This window comes from Daktulosphaira vitifoliae, unplaced genomic scaffold, assembly GCF_025091365.1.
Source record: "Daktulosphaira vitifoliae isolate Bord-2020 unplaced genomic scaffold, ASM2509136v1 Scaffold_1, whole genome shotgun sequence".
NCBI lineage: Eukaryota > Metazoa > Arthropoda > Insecta > Hemiptera > Phylloxeridae > Daktulosphaira > Daktulosphaira vitifoliae.
Window position 1 is genome coordinate 68,874,134 of NW_026099572.1, and position 18,161 is coordinate 68,892,294.

The 18,161-nt window shown below is 28.6% G+C and overlaps 1 protein-coding gene across 2 annotated transcripts; it reads right to left on the minus strand.

Annotated features, from left to right (window-relative positions):
- Nucleotides 1-6,840: 6,840 nt before the first annotated feature.
- LOC126895069 (protein PFC0760c-like) lies at nt 6,841-16,761 on the minus strand. 2 transcript variants are annotated; one of them, XM_050666539.1, is made up of 13 exons: nt 16,592-16,761; nt 16,379-16,516; nt 15,862-16,038; nt 15,645-15,793; nt 15,415-15,568; nt 14,117-14,279; nt 12,674-12,940; nt 12,079-12,146; nt 11,929-12,011; nt 10,097-11,574; nt 9,439-9,596; nt 8,249-9,353; nt 6,841-7,542 (listed from the first exon to the last, which is right to left on the minus strand). In XM_050666539.1, exons 1-13 carry the CDS (start codon nt 16,595-16,597, stop codon nt 7,457-7,459), a joined length of 4,032 nt encoding a protein of 1,343 aa, XP_050522496.1. In that variant the 5' UTR covers nt 16,598-16,761; the 3' UTR covers nt 6,841-7,456. The 2 variants fall into 2 exon arrangements, with proteins under 2 accessions (XP_050522496.1, XP_050522497.1); XM_050666540.1 differs by having other exon boundaries at nt 6,842-7,542; nt 16,379-16,498.
- Nucleotides 16,762-18,161: the final 1,400 nt, after the last annotated feature.

Below are 18,161 nucleotides of genomic sequence, written 5' to 3' on the forward strand. Positions count from 1 at the left end.
AGAAAGTTAACCGATTTCATCATTTTTTATAGTACTTTTAGATAAGTGTTTCCTAATCATATTTCAATAATAGTTTTATAGATAACGTTAATAGTTTAGGAGGTTATATTTAGAAAGTCTCGTTATTTTATTGTCACACCTCGTATATATTCTTTGTTCGCTGGTTAGACTAAAAGTCCCAATGAATTTTTAGTTTACTAAATAGTATCTTTTATATTAATATTTTGATATTAAACCCAGAATCCCCGGACCCGAGGGAGGCGTTGAAGTCGGCCCGCAAAGAGCTGAAGCTCGCCATCAGGTGGGCCAAAGCGAAGTGCTGGACCGAACTCGTGAAGTCGCTGGACCACGACCCGTGGGGGAAACCCTATCGGGTCGTCATGCGAAAGCTTCGCGGTCCACCGTCTTTGGGTCAGCTGAAGGCATACGTGTTGGAAAGAACGGTACACTCTTTCCGACACATCCGCCCCTGCCTTCCCCGGTGTTCGGGGATGACGTATCGGCGGAGGAATTCACCGCCCAGAAGGTGGCTGACGCGGTGGCGCGTGTGCGGGGTCGGAACACTGCTCCTGGCCCCGACGCGATACCAAACCGGTTGTGAGGGTTGGTAAACGACCTCGCCACGGATTGGATACGCGCCGTCGTAAATCGCTGCCTCTTGGAGGGTGAATTCCCCGCGAGGTGGAAGATGGCCAGATTGGTGCTACTGAGGAAGGGTGACAAGCCCGAGGGTCTCCCCTCGTTGTACCGACCGCTCTGCATGTTGGACGACTTGGGGAAGATCCTCGAGCGCTTGCTCGTCACACGGATCGAGGCCCACCTGGCCAACGCCGGCAGGCTGGGTAAGGGCCAATTCGGCTTCAGGAGGGGGAGGTCGACGGACGACGCGGCCTCCCTTTTCAGGAATTGGGCCCTCAGAGCCAAAACTGAGCAGGGCTTCGGGGTGACATCCGAAACGCGTTCAACTCCGTGCGATGGTCACACATTCTCGGAGCGTTGGACGCGTTTCGGGTGCTTCCTTACCTCGGGCGGATGATCCGGTCGTACTTTAGCGATCGGGTCATCTCCTACAAGAGCACGGCGGGCCCGAGAGTCAGACCTATTACGGGCTGCGTCCCGCAAGGGTCAGTTCTCGGGCCTCTGCTGAGGAACATCGCGTACGACGCGATGTTCCGCGTTCCCCTACCACCGCACGTGCGCGTCGTCTGCTACGCGGACGACACGCTAGTGGTGGCAGAAGGCGCCTCGTCCGAGGAGGCTGGGTCTCGTGCGAACTGCGCGCTGAGCAGGATCCAGCTGGAGGGAAATGGACTGAGCCTCGTCCTGGACAAGACCGAAGCGGTCTTGTTCACTGGTAGGTACAAGTTCACTCCTCCACGAATCGCCGTGCTAGGGGTGGAGATCCCGCTTAAGGACTCCGTGACTTATCTGGGCCTTGTCATAGACAAATGTCCGGAGTGGCGGCGGGTATCCTGTCGTCACTGTCGCCTGCCGACCTGCTCACCGAAGAATGCGCGGCCAGTCCCTCGAACCCGAGGACCGGCTGGCGCTCAGGCGGATGACCATGCTTCGGTGGCGGACTCGCCTCTCGTCGTTTCCTCCGAGAGGCGAGTGGACCAGGTCCCTCATAGGACCCGATCAACTAGACAGGTGGGTGGACCGAACTCACGGTGAGATGACTTATCGTCTCACCCAAGTGATGTCCTGCTGCTGCTTTAACGAGTACTTACACCGTATTCGTAAAGCAGCCGCGTCGACGTGTGACCACTGTTCGGATCGCCCGGGAGAGGCTGATAGCACTCTGCACACTCTCTTCCGGTGCAAGGCGTGTGCCCAGGAGCGGGACTCTTTGGAGTCTCGACTAGGGTCCATGTTCCGAGTCGGTTCCATGGTGGACCTGATGTTGAGGAGTCGGAAGGCGTGGAGTCTCGTCCAGGCGTTCGCCGAATCCGTCTTATTAAAGAAGGAGGAAGTGGAACGCCTGAGACAGAGGCAACCACGCCGCCCTGCACAGGAGGACCTGAGGCGCTGGTTTAGGCCGGTGCCTTAGGTTCTTGTTCTTGCTTTTGTGTTTTTGTTTGTGAGTTATTTTGCCAACCCTCCCTAACGGTTCTCACTATGGAATCCGGTTAACGGGAGGGGACCACACCACGTTGCGAATCAGCTGTTGATTAATTTCGGGCTGATTCGCAACGTGGTGGTGTGAATTATTAAGACGGCGTGGGCCGCCCTGAAGTAATGCCACACGGCAGTTCCAGGGCGGCCCACAATAATGCCGGTCATGGAAAAAAAAAAGGATAAACAATGATGATTCAATCGGCACCGTTTGATTGGTTACATGCATGAAAAAAAATGGATTCGAATTTTTTTCTCGTGATAACGACATTGGTCATATATTTCATTATTCCGATTCAAATAGTCAGAAATATTGTGTTTATTGCACTGACAGTTGTGTCGCTGCAGACTATTTTGGAGATGAAACTTTCAAAGGAGAAAAAACTTTAACTAAAACAGTAAAATCTATTATGAATACTCGCCCGAATTTGAATGCACATCCTATTAATTTGGAGATACCTATTTTGACAAATAATTCAATTTTAGAGGAACTGCTCAGAGAAGATAAATTTGCGCCAACAACGATTATTGAAACTGAAAAAGAACACTATAAAACCTCTATAGAGAAAATTACATTAATAGATAATTCATTGAACTTGGACAAAACATCGTCGAAAAATAATCTTTCAACACGTCTAATAAATAATAATAATTTTTCTATCGTCTAAAATATTGCTAGAAAATAATATTAGAACACATTACACGAACATTTCATTACTGAAGAACGAAATTGAATCTAATAAAAAACTGAACTCAGAAATTGTTATACAAATTGAATAACAGCTCATTAACACATCTAGAGATACTTCCATATTAGCTAATAATTTTTTTAACGCGAACATAACATAATCAAAAAACGATTTTTCAACTCAACCATTTAAAATATTACCGAGAAATATTAAACATCAACTCAAGAAATCAACACTTTAATAAATAATTCTAATAACATTAATAGAAAACCGTCTAAAAAATTAACAGAAATTATTAAAACATCAGAAGCCTTGGAAAAGACTAAAAAGAATAGAACTTTACGACGTGAAAATACTAATAAAAAAGAACCACTATTAGAACTCGTCCTCATGATATTAAAAATCGTTTATGGGATAAGAGGTATTTATTGTTCCCTAAATTCGACCAAGGAATCATGATGTACAATGGTAATAAAATAATTATTTAAGCAAACTTTATTATTTTACCATTAACATTAACATTTATTTTTTCAGAATCATTTTATTTCGTTTGTTCCGAGATCTTAAGTACACATATAGCGTTGAGATGCCTTGGTCTAGACGTCGCTATGGATACGTTTTGTGGTTCTGATGGAGACGTCATCTAATTTGCCAAGAGATACACACAAGTAATCGTTATTGATATCTAAAAAATTAAAATTCGCCATAAGAAACGCAGATTTATGGAATCAGGAACAAAATTACATTTATAAAGGGAGATTTCTTCGAGATTGCAGGAACGTCAAAAAAAAGTCACAGGTCATAGTGATGTCTCCCCATGGAGCGGCCCTTCGTATAAGAAACACGAAATTTACAGTCTTGAAAAACATATATTTAACGACTACGATAGAGGCGATAGAAAACTCTTCGACCTCCTGAAAATTATTGTTCCCAACATAGCACTGCACATACTTATAACTACAAGTCGAAACGAGGTAAATTAATACATCGCATTAAGATATACTCATATTGCATTCAATAACATCCTTCTCTTTTTTGGTCTTCCTCTACCTCATATGCATTATGCCTCTATAATTTCTACACTCCTATATGTCTCTTTTGTCTTTAAATATTGTCACCACAATACTATTTTGGCATTTTCCTTTCTAAAAGAATTTTATTTAAAAGATCCTTCTACAACCTAATGCCAACACTGCCTAATATTTACCATACTTCTAATGACACTTCATCTATTATTTCTACTTTATTCTATTTCATTGATGCCATAGTCTCTCATACTTCTTTCTCCCTAATCAAATCTATCAGTCCGTCTCATTACATGAGATTATCCTTTAATGTATCTCTTGGATACTCCTCATTCAGTAATTTTTCAAAATACTTTTTCATCTTTTTTTTCTCATCATCATTGCTTGTTAGTATCCTCTATCATCACTTTTTATTCACCTTACAGTTTGATAATTTTTAGACTGGTTTGCTCTTACTTTGCACATTTAATACTAATATAATGTCGTAACACAGTAAAGACGGATTAAGGTAAACGAGTGAAAGTGAAACTATGTGTACGAAGATGAATATGAGGAGGTGGTGCCTGCTGTCTAGGTATTCACGTGCGTGTTGTCGTACAGCAGTCACCGTGCTCGACTGACACTCCGGGTTAGCTGTGGGTGTCGAAAGGCTGTTGTTATAGGAAGGGAGAATAAGAGTAACGCCTAGGTATGAGGTGCAGACGAAGTGCAAGACACAAGTACTTTAGTTATTAGGAGAGGATAATGAAGTACGAGGTGCAGACGAAGTGCAAGACACAAGTACTTCAGAGAGAGAACGGGGTAGCCGAGTATAAGGTGCAGACGAAGTGCAAGACACAAGTACTCTGAAATGTCGAGGAAAAGAGTATATAGGTTAGAAAAGGAATAAACAAAGACTTTACTTTAAACAGTAAGCCGGACAGCGACAACCGAGTACTGAGACTGATGAATGACACAAGGCACTGGAGTCGACTGACCACGATGGTCAGGTCTATTGGGTTTTTATAATAATTACACCTATTGCCGATTTGGCAATAAATATTATTTGTTAATTCACCAGTCTCAGGCAGCGGATGTGCTGTCTGTATTTTATTAAAATAATTCTCACGATTATGAAAACGTGACACCATCACAATAATAAATGATATAATACATCATACTAATATAATATAATATACAATTACTGTAAAATTTCTCCGTAACAATTATAATACTAAATTAAATTTATATGATAAGTGTTTATTCATGTATTATACTTATAAATCATAAAACTTGTAACTATAATACAATTAAGGAAATAAGAATTGATTTTTGGAATAATCCATTTTTTTCTTAAAATTAATCAGTATCTACAGATTTGCATCAAAACGATTTTTATGATAGTTATTTTAATCACTGTGCTATTGTTTTTTTAAATAGTAACGAAATGGTTGGTAGATAACAACTTTTGAATCAATAAATCCGAAAATTATTAATATTAAAATATAGATTATAGACGAGGTATGAGTTGATCATTTTATCATTATGCATTTTTCTGTTGCACACCTCGAGGTGTAAAAATGTTCACAACTTTTGAACAACTGGTTCAATAGTAATTATCTTCTAATTTTTAAAACACTAAAATATGTACATTTCCATAAAAAAAAAGTTGATAAACTTATAAAGAACAAGGGGTGAACCTAAAAATAATTTAATTACTTATACATCAAAAAAATAAAAATCCAGCACAGGGGGGTCGCGGCACAGTGGTGACGTGGCATAGATGGATCAAATTTAATGATATCTGACAGTGATTAAAATCACTATCAAAAAAAACGCTTCGATGCAAATCTTTAGATAGTGTTTAATTTTAAAAAATTAGTGGATTATTCCAAAAGCTACATGAACTGCTAGTTCCTTATTAATATCCTGATTAAGATAAAGTATGTCAAATGAAAAAGGGAATATTAAAAAATTTATTTCTCAAAAAAAAATTATGTTGATCCATACACTTTTCAATTAGTTATAGCATAATAATGTTAAAAATGTAAAAAATAAAATCGAGAATTTTCACACAATAATAGCATTCGGTAGCCATTTTCACCGTGAAGATAGAATAAAGTCCGAAATTTTTTTTTTCCATGATAAAGTATATTACATTAGCTTTATTTTAAGATATATATAAAAGTGTCAGACTTTCCGGAACATTTTCAAAAGTCAAGTTGAAAAAATTAATTTTTTGTGAAAAAGTTGTCATTTTAAATCCCCCCCCCCCGTGGGCAGGTAAAAAGTCAGATTTATAAAAAAAATATACCAAATGTTAGGTAAAGACATCATGCATCTATAAAAATAAGAATTATATTGATCCATACATCTTTCAAAAAGTTATGGCAGTTTTAAGTAAAAAAAATTGAAAAAATTTCGAAAATTAGCGATTTTTAAATTTGTAATTTTTTTGGAGGTTTCCCCCATTTACGGAGAACGAGGGATTTTTTTTCAATTTTTGAGGGTAATGTCTTCGACTNTTTTTTTTCAATATTTGAGGGTAATTTCTTCGACTAGATACGATTTGTGATCTTTTGACATATCATTGAAAGAAATCGGTTCGGTGAGAGCTGAGAAAAAGTGGTAACAGACACAAAAAAAATAAATAAACACATCTTAGTAAAACCAATACCTTCTCAGCTTCGCATCGAAGCTAAAAATAACACTGATTAAAAAATAAAAAAAATAATTGTTTTAAAGAAAATTTAATGTATAAATTAATAACTCTGAATATTTTTCATCTATATCTACACACACATATTTAAGTATTGTCATTATTTTTTAAAAACTTAACTATTTCAAACAAACTGAACAAGTTTGCAAAGACATAATAACTAAGTTTTAGTTATTATTTCTATGCAAATATAGAATGTAGTACATATATACTACATTTTACATTTATATAACAGTATACTATTATACAAATATAATACTATTATACAATATTTTTTCAAAATGCATAATTTTTAATTAATATTTTTTTTTTAATTTCAAATTGATATTATAAAATTTTCAAAAATGTATTAACTTAATCAGATTTCTTTAAAAGTACCTAAAGTATGTCCTTTTCATTTTGAAAATTAGATGCCATGTAAGGGGATTAGTAAGGCAAGATGGAGACCTATATAAAGGTCCAGGGTGGTGGATTGAGGTGGCCGACCTCAAGTAGTTGGGAGTAAGTTGAAGAAAAAGAAGAAGATAGAATATTATTACTATTATACATGCATCTTAAGTATAGTTACACATATTTCATAAAAACCTTAAAATTTTTCATAAAAATATATAATAATTGAACAATAACAAAACAAACAATAGAAAATCTGATTGCTAAATATCCAACACTAATAAAAATTGTATAATAACTATTACATTAACAAATAATAAAATAAAATAAAATAAATAATAAGAGTTAAACAATAATGGATGTAAATAATGTATCATAAAAATAATAAAATGGAATGTTTAAACTATAGTTCAATGAAAAAATTAATGATTTTAACTCAAAATTATATATTATATAATTACATAATATAAGTTAGATGTTTTTATTTGTATGAATATAAGACTATTTTAATATCTATAAATAATATAATAAAAGTTCTTTTATTCCTTATTGTCTAAAGGATTAGAAGCAACACCTTCAGCTGTAAGTTTTACATAACCATCAAAACTAACTCGATTGCTATGTTCTAAAATCAAAATTAAAGTTTTATTTAAAAAATGTATATTCATTATTCATTAAACAATTAATTTTTTTTCAAGACATTTTTCCAAAATGTACATCCATGGTTATTATCCAAAAGCCAATATGTCTATTTTAATCATTTTTAAGGAGAACAAAAACAAGTTAAAATTTTCAATGGCATCTTTAACAAATGAATATTGTTAAAAGGACACAATACATACTTTACCAATAAAATAGGTATACCATTTTTTGATAGATAACACTAAGATTTACACATATTATCAATTATCCTATAGTCACACTTTTGTGATTAAAAAAAAAACTGAACTCAGGACTTATCTTTGTGGTGCAAATGGCTACTATAATATAAAATCATACAATTATTTTTTAAATTGTTCCAATTTTTATTTTGAAATTCAACTTTATATTAATACTAAATTTTAATAATTTTATTGAGCAATTCAGATTTTTTTTTAAAGCAACTAAAGTATGTCACTTTTATTTGACGTAATTTCATAATCTAATCCCTTGTAAGATATCAGTTGGGTAGAATTAAGACCTATATAGGCTCTGGGGCAGTATTTGAGATGGGCCTCCCTATGAAAAATATTGCTACCATAATTAAAGTATTATTATAAGTAAGCAAATATATTTTAATTGTCTAATCTTATTCTAGAAGAGTCTAGAATTATGGTAAAAAATACACTAACCTGTAGGTTTCTTTGCAAATTTTTCATTAACACTAGTCGTTTTACTCGTATTATCAAATAAATCATCATCACTTGAATCATCAAACAGAGATTGTGTTTTAGTAAGATTATCTTTAGATTTATTTTTGAATTTTTGATTAAAATCTAAATCATCATCACTATCAAATAAGTTTGATGTGACTTTCTTAGCTTTTCTTGATTTTGAAAAGAAAATATAACTCTCATCATCATCATCATCATCATCTTCATCAAATGAAAATAAAGAGTCACCTTTTTTCTTTTCCGTCATATTTGTTGCTGTGTTTGAACTTATATTACTAACAGTTGATTTTATTTCTATAATTTTATCTTTTTTTTCTGTCATTCCATTTTGGTTAAAAGAGTTATTTGTTTTTAAAGAATTTTCAGTTTCTAAAAATGATGGTATATCTGTATTCATAATTCCTTTTATTATTTTAGTTTTAACATTAATAACTTCTTCTTTTATATTGTCTGATTGTGTTTCTGTAATTATTATTTTGTTTTGAATATTACATTCATCAGTAATACTTATCTCTTTATTAGGCTCAAATATATTATCGTTATTACAACAATCATCAACTAAATACAAGTCTTTAGCTAAATCAATTGTATTTTTTTCAAAATTTGATTCAACTATCTCCTTACTTTTTTCATTTGAGTTATAGATTTTGGTAGTTTTATGTAGATTTTTATTAAAATGAGGTGGCATTAAAGATTCAAATATATCTCCATCATCATCACTTAGAGTATCTAAATCGAATTTTTTTAAAATATTTTCACTTGATTTTATGGAATTTTTCTTAATATTTTCTAGATCAGAACTTGAATTAATATTTACAGAGCCAGATTCTAATACATCACACTTTGGTGTAGCAACAACATTACAATTTTGTTTTAAGTTAGACTCATTATCATTTGATATAACTGATGTCGACTGATCCACAAAATCTGAAGTTAAATCATCCTTATGAGAATTTCCTGGCAAATTAAAATTATTTTCAAATACAATTGATGACATATGAGCAGCAGTTTGTCTTGCTTTACGACTCTGTGGTCTTCGTTTTACTTGTATTTTAACTCTTTCCTAAATTCAAAACATTTAAATCATTCATATCTTATTATATAATAGAATATTAATTATTTTATTAATTTAAGACAAGCAATTTTACTTTTCCAGCACTATATAATTTGGCTTCAGAATTCGGTAAATCATCTAAATTCTCTATAGAATTTTCTGTATCTGATTTTGATAGTTTTGAAGACTGCAATGAATTAGGACTTAAACTTGTAATATTAATAAAAGAACCCATATTTTTGGGTAATTTACCTAAAACAAATAATGTATACAATGTAATATACGATTTTGTTTTATTTTATGTAAATTTTGATTATAAATATATTATATTTAAAAAATAATAATTATACAATTTCTATTATTGATTTATAACCTGATAAAACTAAAAGGTAAGAAATAGATCTCAAATTAAAATTATTAAACAAAAAAATTAATTAATTAATTAATTTTAGATTATTGGAAGAGTTTTGGCCTATTCATACATTGGCTGCAAATAGTTATATTTCTAATTTCCTAAAATAGTTTTACTTTTTTTTTATAATAAAAAAGCCATAAATTTAAATTCATGATTAAATTCATACTACTAGTGGATTAAATTATTTGTTTTAAATTATATTTTATAAAACATTAAGATAAAATATATTCTATAAAAAAAACTCCTTTCAATTTTCTATGAACAACTCTTATTTCAACTTATTTTTAAAAAATATAAAGTTTCACTTCTTTGTTTTGACATAATGTTTATCTAATACCTGGCAACTTTGTTGGTGGTTCATTGCTTAATTTTTGTGAACTAATAATAGCACCATCAAATGAATCATTGGATTCTATCTGCTTCACTTTATTAAATGATAATGTGCTATTCATTTCTGACACTTGATTATTATTTTTACTCTCTACAAAATTTTTTAGTTTAGAGGTAAAAAGTTCTTCATCATCACTGCTTAATATGGATGATAGTTCATTCTGTTTAAACATTTTATTAGTTACAATATTTTGAAAATTGTTTTTTTCTTTTTTATCTGAAGTTAGTTTATTATCACATTCATTTGAATTTTCAATATTGTTACAAGCAAAATTGTTATTTTGAGAGAAATTTTTATCATTAAATTGTTCAAAATTTGATACGGGGCTGAAAAATTCCTCTTCTGAAGAATTTAGATTATCGTTTACTTTTAAATCAATATTTTTACTATTATTTGAATGTTTTAATTTATCAGAAATTTCGACAGATAATACATTTTTATTTTCATTAAAAACTTGATTAGAAATAATAGCAGATCTGGCTAATTTATCCACACTACTATTAAATTGGTCTACAGTTGTTTGATTGAATGTATCTGTACTTTGTACTTCACTACTAATCTTATCATCTAATGATGCCTCTATGATTGATTTTTTTTCATTAGTTGCTATAATTTTCTTATTTTTATTTGATTTACTAATACTAAATAAGTCTTCATCAGATGAAGAATCAAATAATTCAACTTTTGTTTTACTTTTTATAGTAGATAAATTATTAGATACTTTTGAATGTTGATTTTCTACAATTTTTGAAACATTAACTTTTGAGTTTTCAACATTGAATAAATCATCTTCTTCATCAGATGAAAATAAAAATATAGATTTTTTTGTATCTTTAGGCAATGAAAGAATTAAATTCTTTTGTGTATTTTCTTTGATTTTATTATTTAAAAGTGAAGTAGAATTATTATTGTTTGATTTATTTTTATAATAATTTTCTGTAGTTTCTGCTGCAGACTTCAATTTTCTATTTTTTTTGTCTTCTATTTTTCTTAAGTCTTGAATAATTGAAGGCTTTTCATTGAATAAATCATCATTATCGGATAAATATTCAGAAAATTCAATTTTACTTTTGATTTGTTTTGATTTATTAGTTGAATTAGATTCAAATAAGGGTTTTTCGGAGTCATACTCAGAGACTATATCTATCGATTCTGAATCAATATTTGTAGAAACTTCTTTTTTCTTTTTTAAATCTGATTCAACAACAGTTACATTTGATTTACTAGTAAACAGATCTTCATCTTCAGATTCAGGATCAAAAAATGATTTCTTTTTGTTAGAATTTTTTTCCTTATGTACAGAAATACCAACATCAGATGTAATGATTTGTATTGACTGATCAGATGATGATGAAACAATTGTTTTTTTGTTGTTGACTGTTTGATTTATATTATAAAATTCATTTTGGTTCTCATTTGGCAACCTTAAAAATAAAAAAACACCATAATATCTATGTTTTTATCTTAAGTAAAAATATTATAACTATAATAAATATATAAGAATATTTAGCGTATATTGCATATAAGCATCAGGTATAAATAAAACCAACTATTTGATGTTGTTTAATATGTGAGATAGGCACGATGCTACTTTTTAAATGATGTATTATACTAGCAAAAACTATAATTTAATATTATTTTAGTTATTGTAGTAGGTAGAAGAGAATTATTAAGTATATTAGCTACTGTATATTATAACAAAGTAAATCCAACATAAAATTCCTTAGAAAACAAAACCAAAAAATTTTATAAACTCATAATACTTTTAATACTCTTACTCAATATTAGGAGTTTGTTTATAAGCTTGATTTAAACTTTTATTAAAAGATCCTCCTAATACATTTACAGCTCCCTTAGGTAACTAAAAATAAAATATTTTATTACATAGATTTTATAGATCATGATACAAAATGAAAATGAACATTTACTTTAATTTTAAGAGAGGGTTCATCTGGTTGAATTTTTACATTATTCATATTATCAGCTGATAAGATATCTAAAAAAATTAACATCATTTATTTTAAATATGTTTATAAAAATATTAAACTTAATAAATTATTTAGTTCTCTAGTTATTAGAGTTGTTATTTGGAAGATATGTAAACTATAAACTTTTAATTTTTTTTTTACTCAAAAATTCAAAGAACTCATTTCAAGGGAGAGTTAAAATATGAAAACAATATTGTTAGCAATCAAAATTATTAAATCCACCTGAAATTTGTATGAAATACGCCAGTAGTTATTATATTAATAAATGTAAAGTTGTGTATGTGAAGGATTTTATTGAAAAATTATTTACAGAATTAAGATATAATATTTGATTGTAATTAGTATTTAAAAATAAATGTTTAATAAGTGTTATATCAATGGAAATTAAGAAAGTACATAAAATAATTAGTATTCTAGAAAGATTTGAAAGTGTTTAGATGACACTTTTGTCATTTAATCCTTCAAGTATTAATTTAGTAGTAGTAGCTATTATAATAGTTATTGCAGTAATGAAGTACTACATAAAATGTTTCACCCTTATGGAATCGTTTGCGAAGTTCATCATTCAATGATTGTTGAACATCAGATATCAAATGATTTTCATCTTTAACTGGCTGAATAAATTTATCAGTAAAATTATCTGTGCAAACAGGTAATGGAGGTTCGTGAGATAATTCACTTTCGTTGTCATCCCATAAATTTTGATCTCCATACATGTCACTTTTAGAATATTGACCAAATATATTATAATCGTTGTCATCTTCATCTTCATTATCATTTAATGGAGGTGGACTAAATACATCTAAAAAATAAGTAAAACATTTAACTTAAATTTAAAAATGATGGACATCCTTAAAACGTTACCATAACCTATAAAACAGATTTCACACTCAGAATTGATTATCATTTGAAAAAAATATTATAGAAATTCAGTTTTCAAACAAAACCCTTTTTACATTCCAATTGGCTAATGTAACAGACAAGGACAGAAAAACTATGACGTACAATGGACATATACTAACTAACGTTTTTTCATTATTATTGATATATAAAGCTAAAATAAGAATAATCTATAGTATGAATTTATAATATCTATTTTGTTTATATAGTAAAATAGATTTTTTAAAATTCTAACCATTTGGTAGAATACATTTTAAGAAAATATTTAGTAACAAAATCTAGTAATGTTTTGTATATATTTTATAGTATAAAACAACAATAATTTTACGAAGAAAAGAATATAAGTATATGAAATTTCTTAATGTTAAATACTGGTTTTCGGCTTTAATTTTTTCAATGAAAAATATCATTTTTTTATCAAAAGTAAAAAAAAAATTATTGACAAAGCATCAAACTTATCATAAGTTATTGATCTAGTTTATTATCTATATTTGTAAACGCATTAATAAAAAGTATTTGGTGTTGAACATTCATTATTTATAACAACTTAAATCTTATTATAATTTAAGAGAATATATAATATGACAAGTTACAACTTGTAGCGTTTAAATGTACTTCATAAAAAAGATTGTTTTTGTATTATGGCCTAATTTTTTTCAATGTAATTTAACTTATTAAGTGATTTTTTTAATAAATTTTAAACCTTAGAGTTTTTAATAAATTTATTCATAAGAGTGAATGAGATATGATTTAAGTAGTTTTCATAGTTTAATTTGATGCATATTATTTTATTTTAATAACATCTATTATACTTTAGCGTTAAAGTATTTATTTTGGTCACACCTTACAGAACATAACAAAATATTTACTTATTTATGTATAATTAAGTTTATATCAATTAGCAATTTATTTGGTAAAGAAAATCATGCACATTTACTCTAACTTTGGCTTCGATAATTATAAACTTTTAATCCAACAATATTAATTATAAAGCTATTACAAACATATTAGATGACTAATTTCAATTTAATTTAATAAATAACCAAATAGATATTAAATAATAATTTTTTCAACAAACCTTCAATTATACTTCTTGACTCTGGAGTAGATTTTAATATTTGGGGCTCACTATTTTGACTATTTACTTCTATTTGTGAATTACATTTCATTTGATTATTTTCATCCATAAACATTAGTGTATCACTTTTAGTTTCAATTACTTCATTACTGGATAATGATTCCTTTGTAATAAATAAATTATGTAAAAGTAAATATCATCATACTTTTTTTAATACATAATAGAAATAGGTGGCATAACTTATATGCGCAGAAAAGTAATTTGCTTTCTTAACTTTTTTCAGTTTAAAATATAAAGTCTACCATATTTTATTTTTCAAATACAAAATAATTGTTTAACCAAATAGTATCTTTGAATATATAAAACAAAAAAATTTTTTTTCAGAAATTTGTAATATCTTACTCTATAATTTTCAAAAAAAAACTTTAGTCTTAATCAATTTTCAACATGAAAATCTTTCAAAATTTTTGCTGAAAATAACAGGTAAAAAAGTAAGCTTAATTTAATTAAGTTAAATTAATATTAAACTTATTTTATATGTTAAATAAGCATAAATATTAATTTAAAAATATAATTTGTAAATAACTAAGTACAAAAATAGAACATAATCGATCAATTAAAAGCATGACCAGAATAAAGAAAAGAAGTTGAAATCCATCCTTATAACCGAAATAATAACTAGTGTTTGAGACTATATGCATGTATAAAGTTTATTTTAGTCATCCCAAAAACATCAATGATGATTAGATTTTTTTTGTTTTTATTAATCCTAATCGATGTATTAACTAGGATTTTAATTTTGGGGTGGGGAAGGGATCACTCTTTCTCTAGAACAAAAAAACTTCATGTGATACTGTACATATCAATAATACATTTTCATTGATTGTCTTATAGGATTCCAAACAAATTTCATAAATACATTAAGTCCCTATCCCTAATCAAAATTATAGATGAAATTAGAGTTTAAATCAAATTTCTTATGCACAATCTTCATAAAAAATGTTGAGCACTATGATATGTTATTATGATAACCCTTTATGTTTTATTTGCTAATTTCAACAATATTATATTTTGGGATTTGATGTTTTTAAGTTATTCTTGTTATCAGAATACCCTAAAAGAATAGAATATTCTAATAATTTGATAACTTTAAAACTTAATATTTAGCGGTTTGAAAGCCAATCGAATTATTTATTTGTGATACATATTAATGTATTTAAATTTTTTAAAATCATTCTCCTGAAAAATTTAGTTTTTTAATATTGTTAAAAGGAGTAAATGATTTGTCTTACACATACCTCTTTTTCAAATGATTTTGATTTTTTAATATCATAATCAGAATCTGAAGACATGTCATTAACCTCTTCCACTTCAGATTGTAAGATTCCAGTAAAAGTAGGTAGTTGCAATTTTTTATAAAATTTACGTGGTCTTAAAATGGTTTCTTCATGTCTAAATATTTAATATAAATTTTGATAGTAAATATTATAGTTTTATTCCAAATATGTAATATAAATAGAAAACAAACTTTAAATCGTCATCATCAGAATCACTAACAACAATAGTGACTTTTTCAAAATGAGTTTTAATCACATTAAAACTATTTTTTAAAGTAGTTTTTAGGTTTTCAACCAATTTTTCATCATCACTATTCTCTTGTATAACAGTTTTTGTTTTCTTGTAATAATTAAACAACATTTTAATAAAATTAGTTTCAAAATAAAATTTAAAATTTTACTACATACCTCTGATGTTATTTGTACAGTTTCATCTTCTTCTTGAACTTTGTTTTCAATAAATTGTTTTTCAGCTAACAGCTGAAACTCATTGTTAATATTTGCTATTTTAATTGCTGTATTATCAGCATAATCAACCAAATCATCTATTTCATTTAATGTATTTTTTGCACCTTGAGCTATTTTCTTTAAATTAATTAAACGAAAAATATTTTAAGCATAAATGATAAATAACTAAAATGCAAATTGAATAGATATTAATACTTCACATGGAGTTCTATTACAATATGATAAAATTAATTCAGAAAAAAGGATGGATTTTATACAAAATTTTATCAATAATAAAATAGGTAATTATATAATATATTTGGAAAAATTTCAATTTTACTTTTTTATACTTTCAACTCAAACATAAAAATAATCATAACAACTAATTCATGACTGATTAAATTTTATTTTAAGACACCATGTTTTAATATTAACACTTAAAAATAAATATAAATTAAAGTGATTTTCATTTTATTACATTTGATAATTGCTCAAGGTATTTAACTAATCGAACTTCATCATTCTGACTCCAATTAGTTCGCTTTTCAATAAAATCACCAAGTGTCCAAAAATGTGTTTCAATAGACTGAACATTATCCTTAGATGCATAAAAAGACTTACAATAATTTAAAGTTTGAATAATAATAGTGCAATTAAGTATAAACACATTTATTATAAAATAAATACTTACATCCATTTAATTATATTTAATAATTTCTTTTACTAAATTAAGCAATATTATTTATATTTATAGTGGTATTGTCTTGAATAACTTTCTAAATATTATTTTTTAAACATTTTAATAAATTACACTTGATAAAAAATATTCAATTAAAAAAAAATTAACAAAGCAGAATACAATAATAAATAAATAGTATCAAACTTAATAATTTAATAATTATTAACAAAAGATATGGAAATTATCAATCACTATCAAATAATTCACATTACATAAAATGTGATAACACGCAGATCACGTGCGTTCAAAATAAATATTGTTATTAGTGAATCACCAATATTTTCCGATTATCAACAATTTATTATTGATTAAATAACATAAATGTAGATTTTTTAAAAGTTTTAAAGTTTTTAAAAATTTTTCATTTAATTAATAATTTATTCATCAAATTATAAATTCATTATTGTTGTTGTTGTTTATCTATAACTTAAAATAATTATACACAATATTTTTACTATAGATTACAGCCCTGACATTACTTGTGATTTCTGTTAATTTCTCGTACTAGTTTTCGATAGTATTTCGGGAGTTAGTAACATTTTTAAATGTGGATTAGAAATAAGGTGTGGCTAATGTTATTTTTATCATTACACATTAACCTGACACCCTACTACTCTCACCCAGGTAAAAAAATATTCATAACTCCTAATACAAAAGTTTTTATCGACTGATCATTGTTTTAGTTGTGTTGTAAATTAGGTTTTTAAGCATAGCTTTTGTGTAGTTTAACATTGTATAAAGTGTTTGACAAAAAAGAATTATGGTTCTTCTAGAACATTTGATGCTTGTTTAGTTTTTTCATTACATGGGACTATGGGCATTGCCTACCTAGGTAGTCAGTGAGTTTGGTTTATATTAATCACTGTTTGTTTACATGTTACATAAATTTAATGAAATTGTGTATTTAAACGCTGAATAATTTTAACTCATTTAATGTATCACCTCAGACACAACAGTTGGATCATTTTTCTATATAAATTAGTTAAATATATGTTGTCGTTTAATAAATGACCATGGAACCCTTACTAAAAACAAGAAATTGACATAAAAAGTATTTAACCACTTAAAAATGGAAAATTAAAGACTACTTAGGTATACCAAAAGTAAAAACCTCAAAAATTTATTATTTAAAACAAAAGTTTAGTAATTTATTACGATAAATCAATCATTACTTTACAATCTTCAAGAATTAGTATTTTAACTAAGGTTAAATAAACCCTACCAATTTTTATTGACATTTATTATTTTATTATATGTGATTTCACATCATTTTATTGTTATATCAACTATAACCTATCCAAACCATACATTTATTTGATAATTTACATAAGGCCATGTTCCCATGACTAGTATACTTGCTAAGCTATCGGAACAGTTTACATTAACAATTATTGGTCACTTGTCAATTTCCCACAGATTGTTGATAAATGTAACACAAATCAAAGGAATTAATGACTTGACAAATTCACACTAGTACTCTAATATAAACTTTTGTAATTGACCAATATTTGATTTTAGAGTG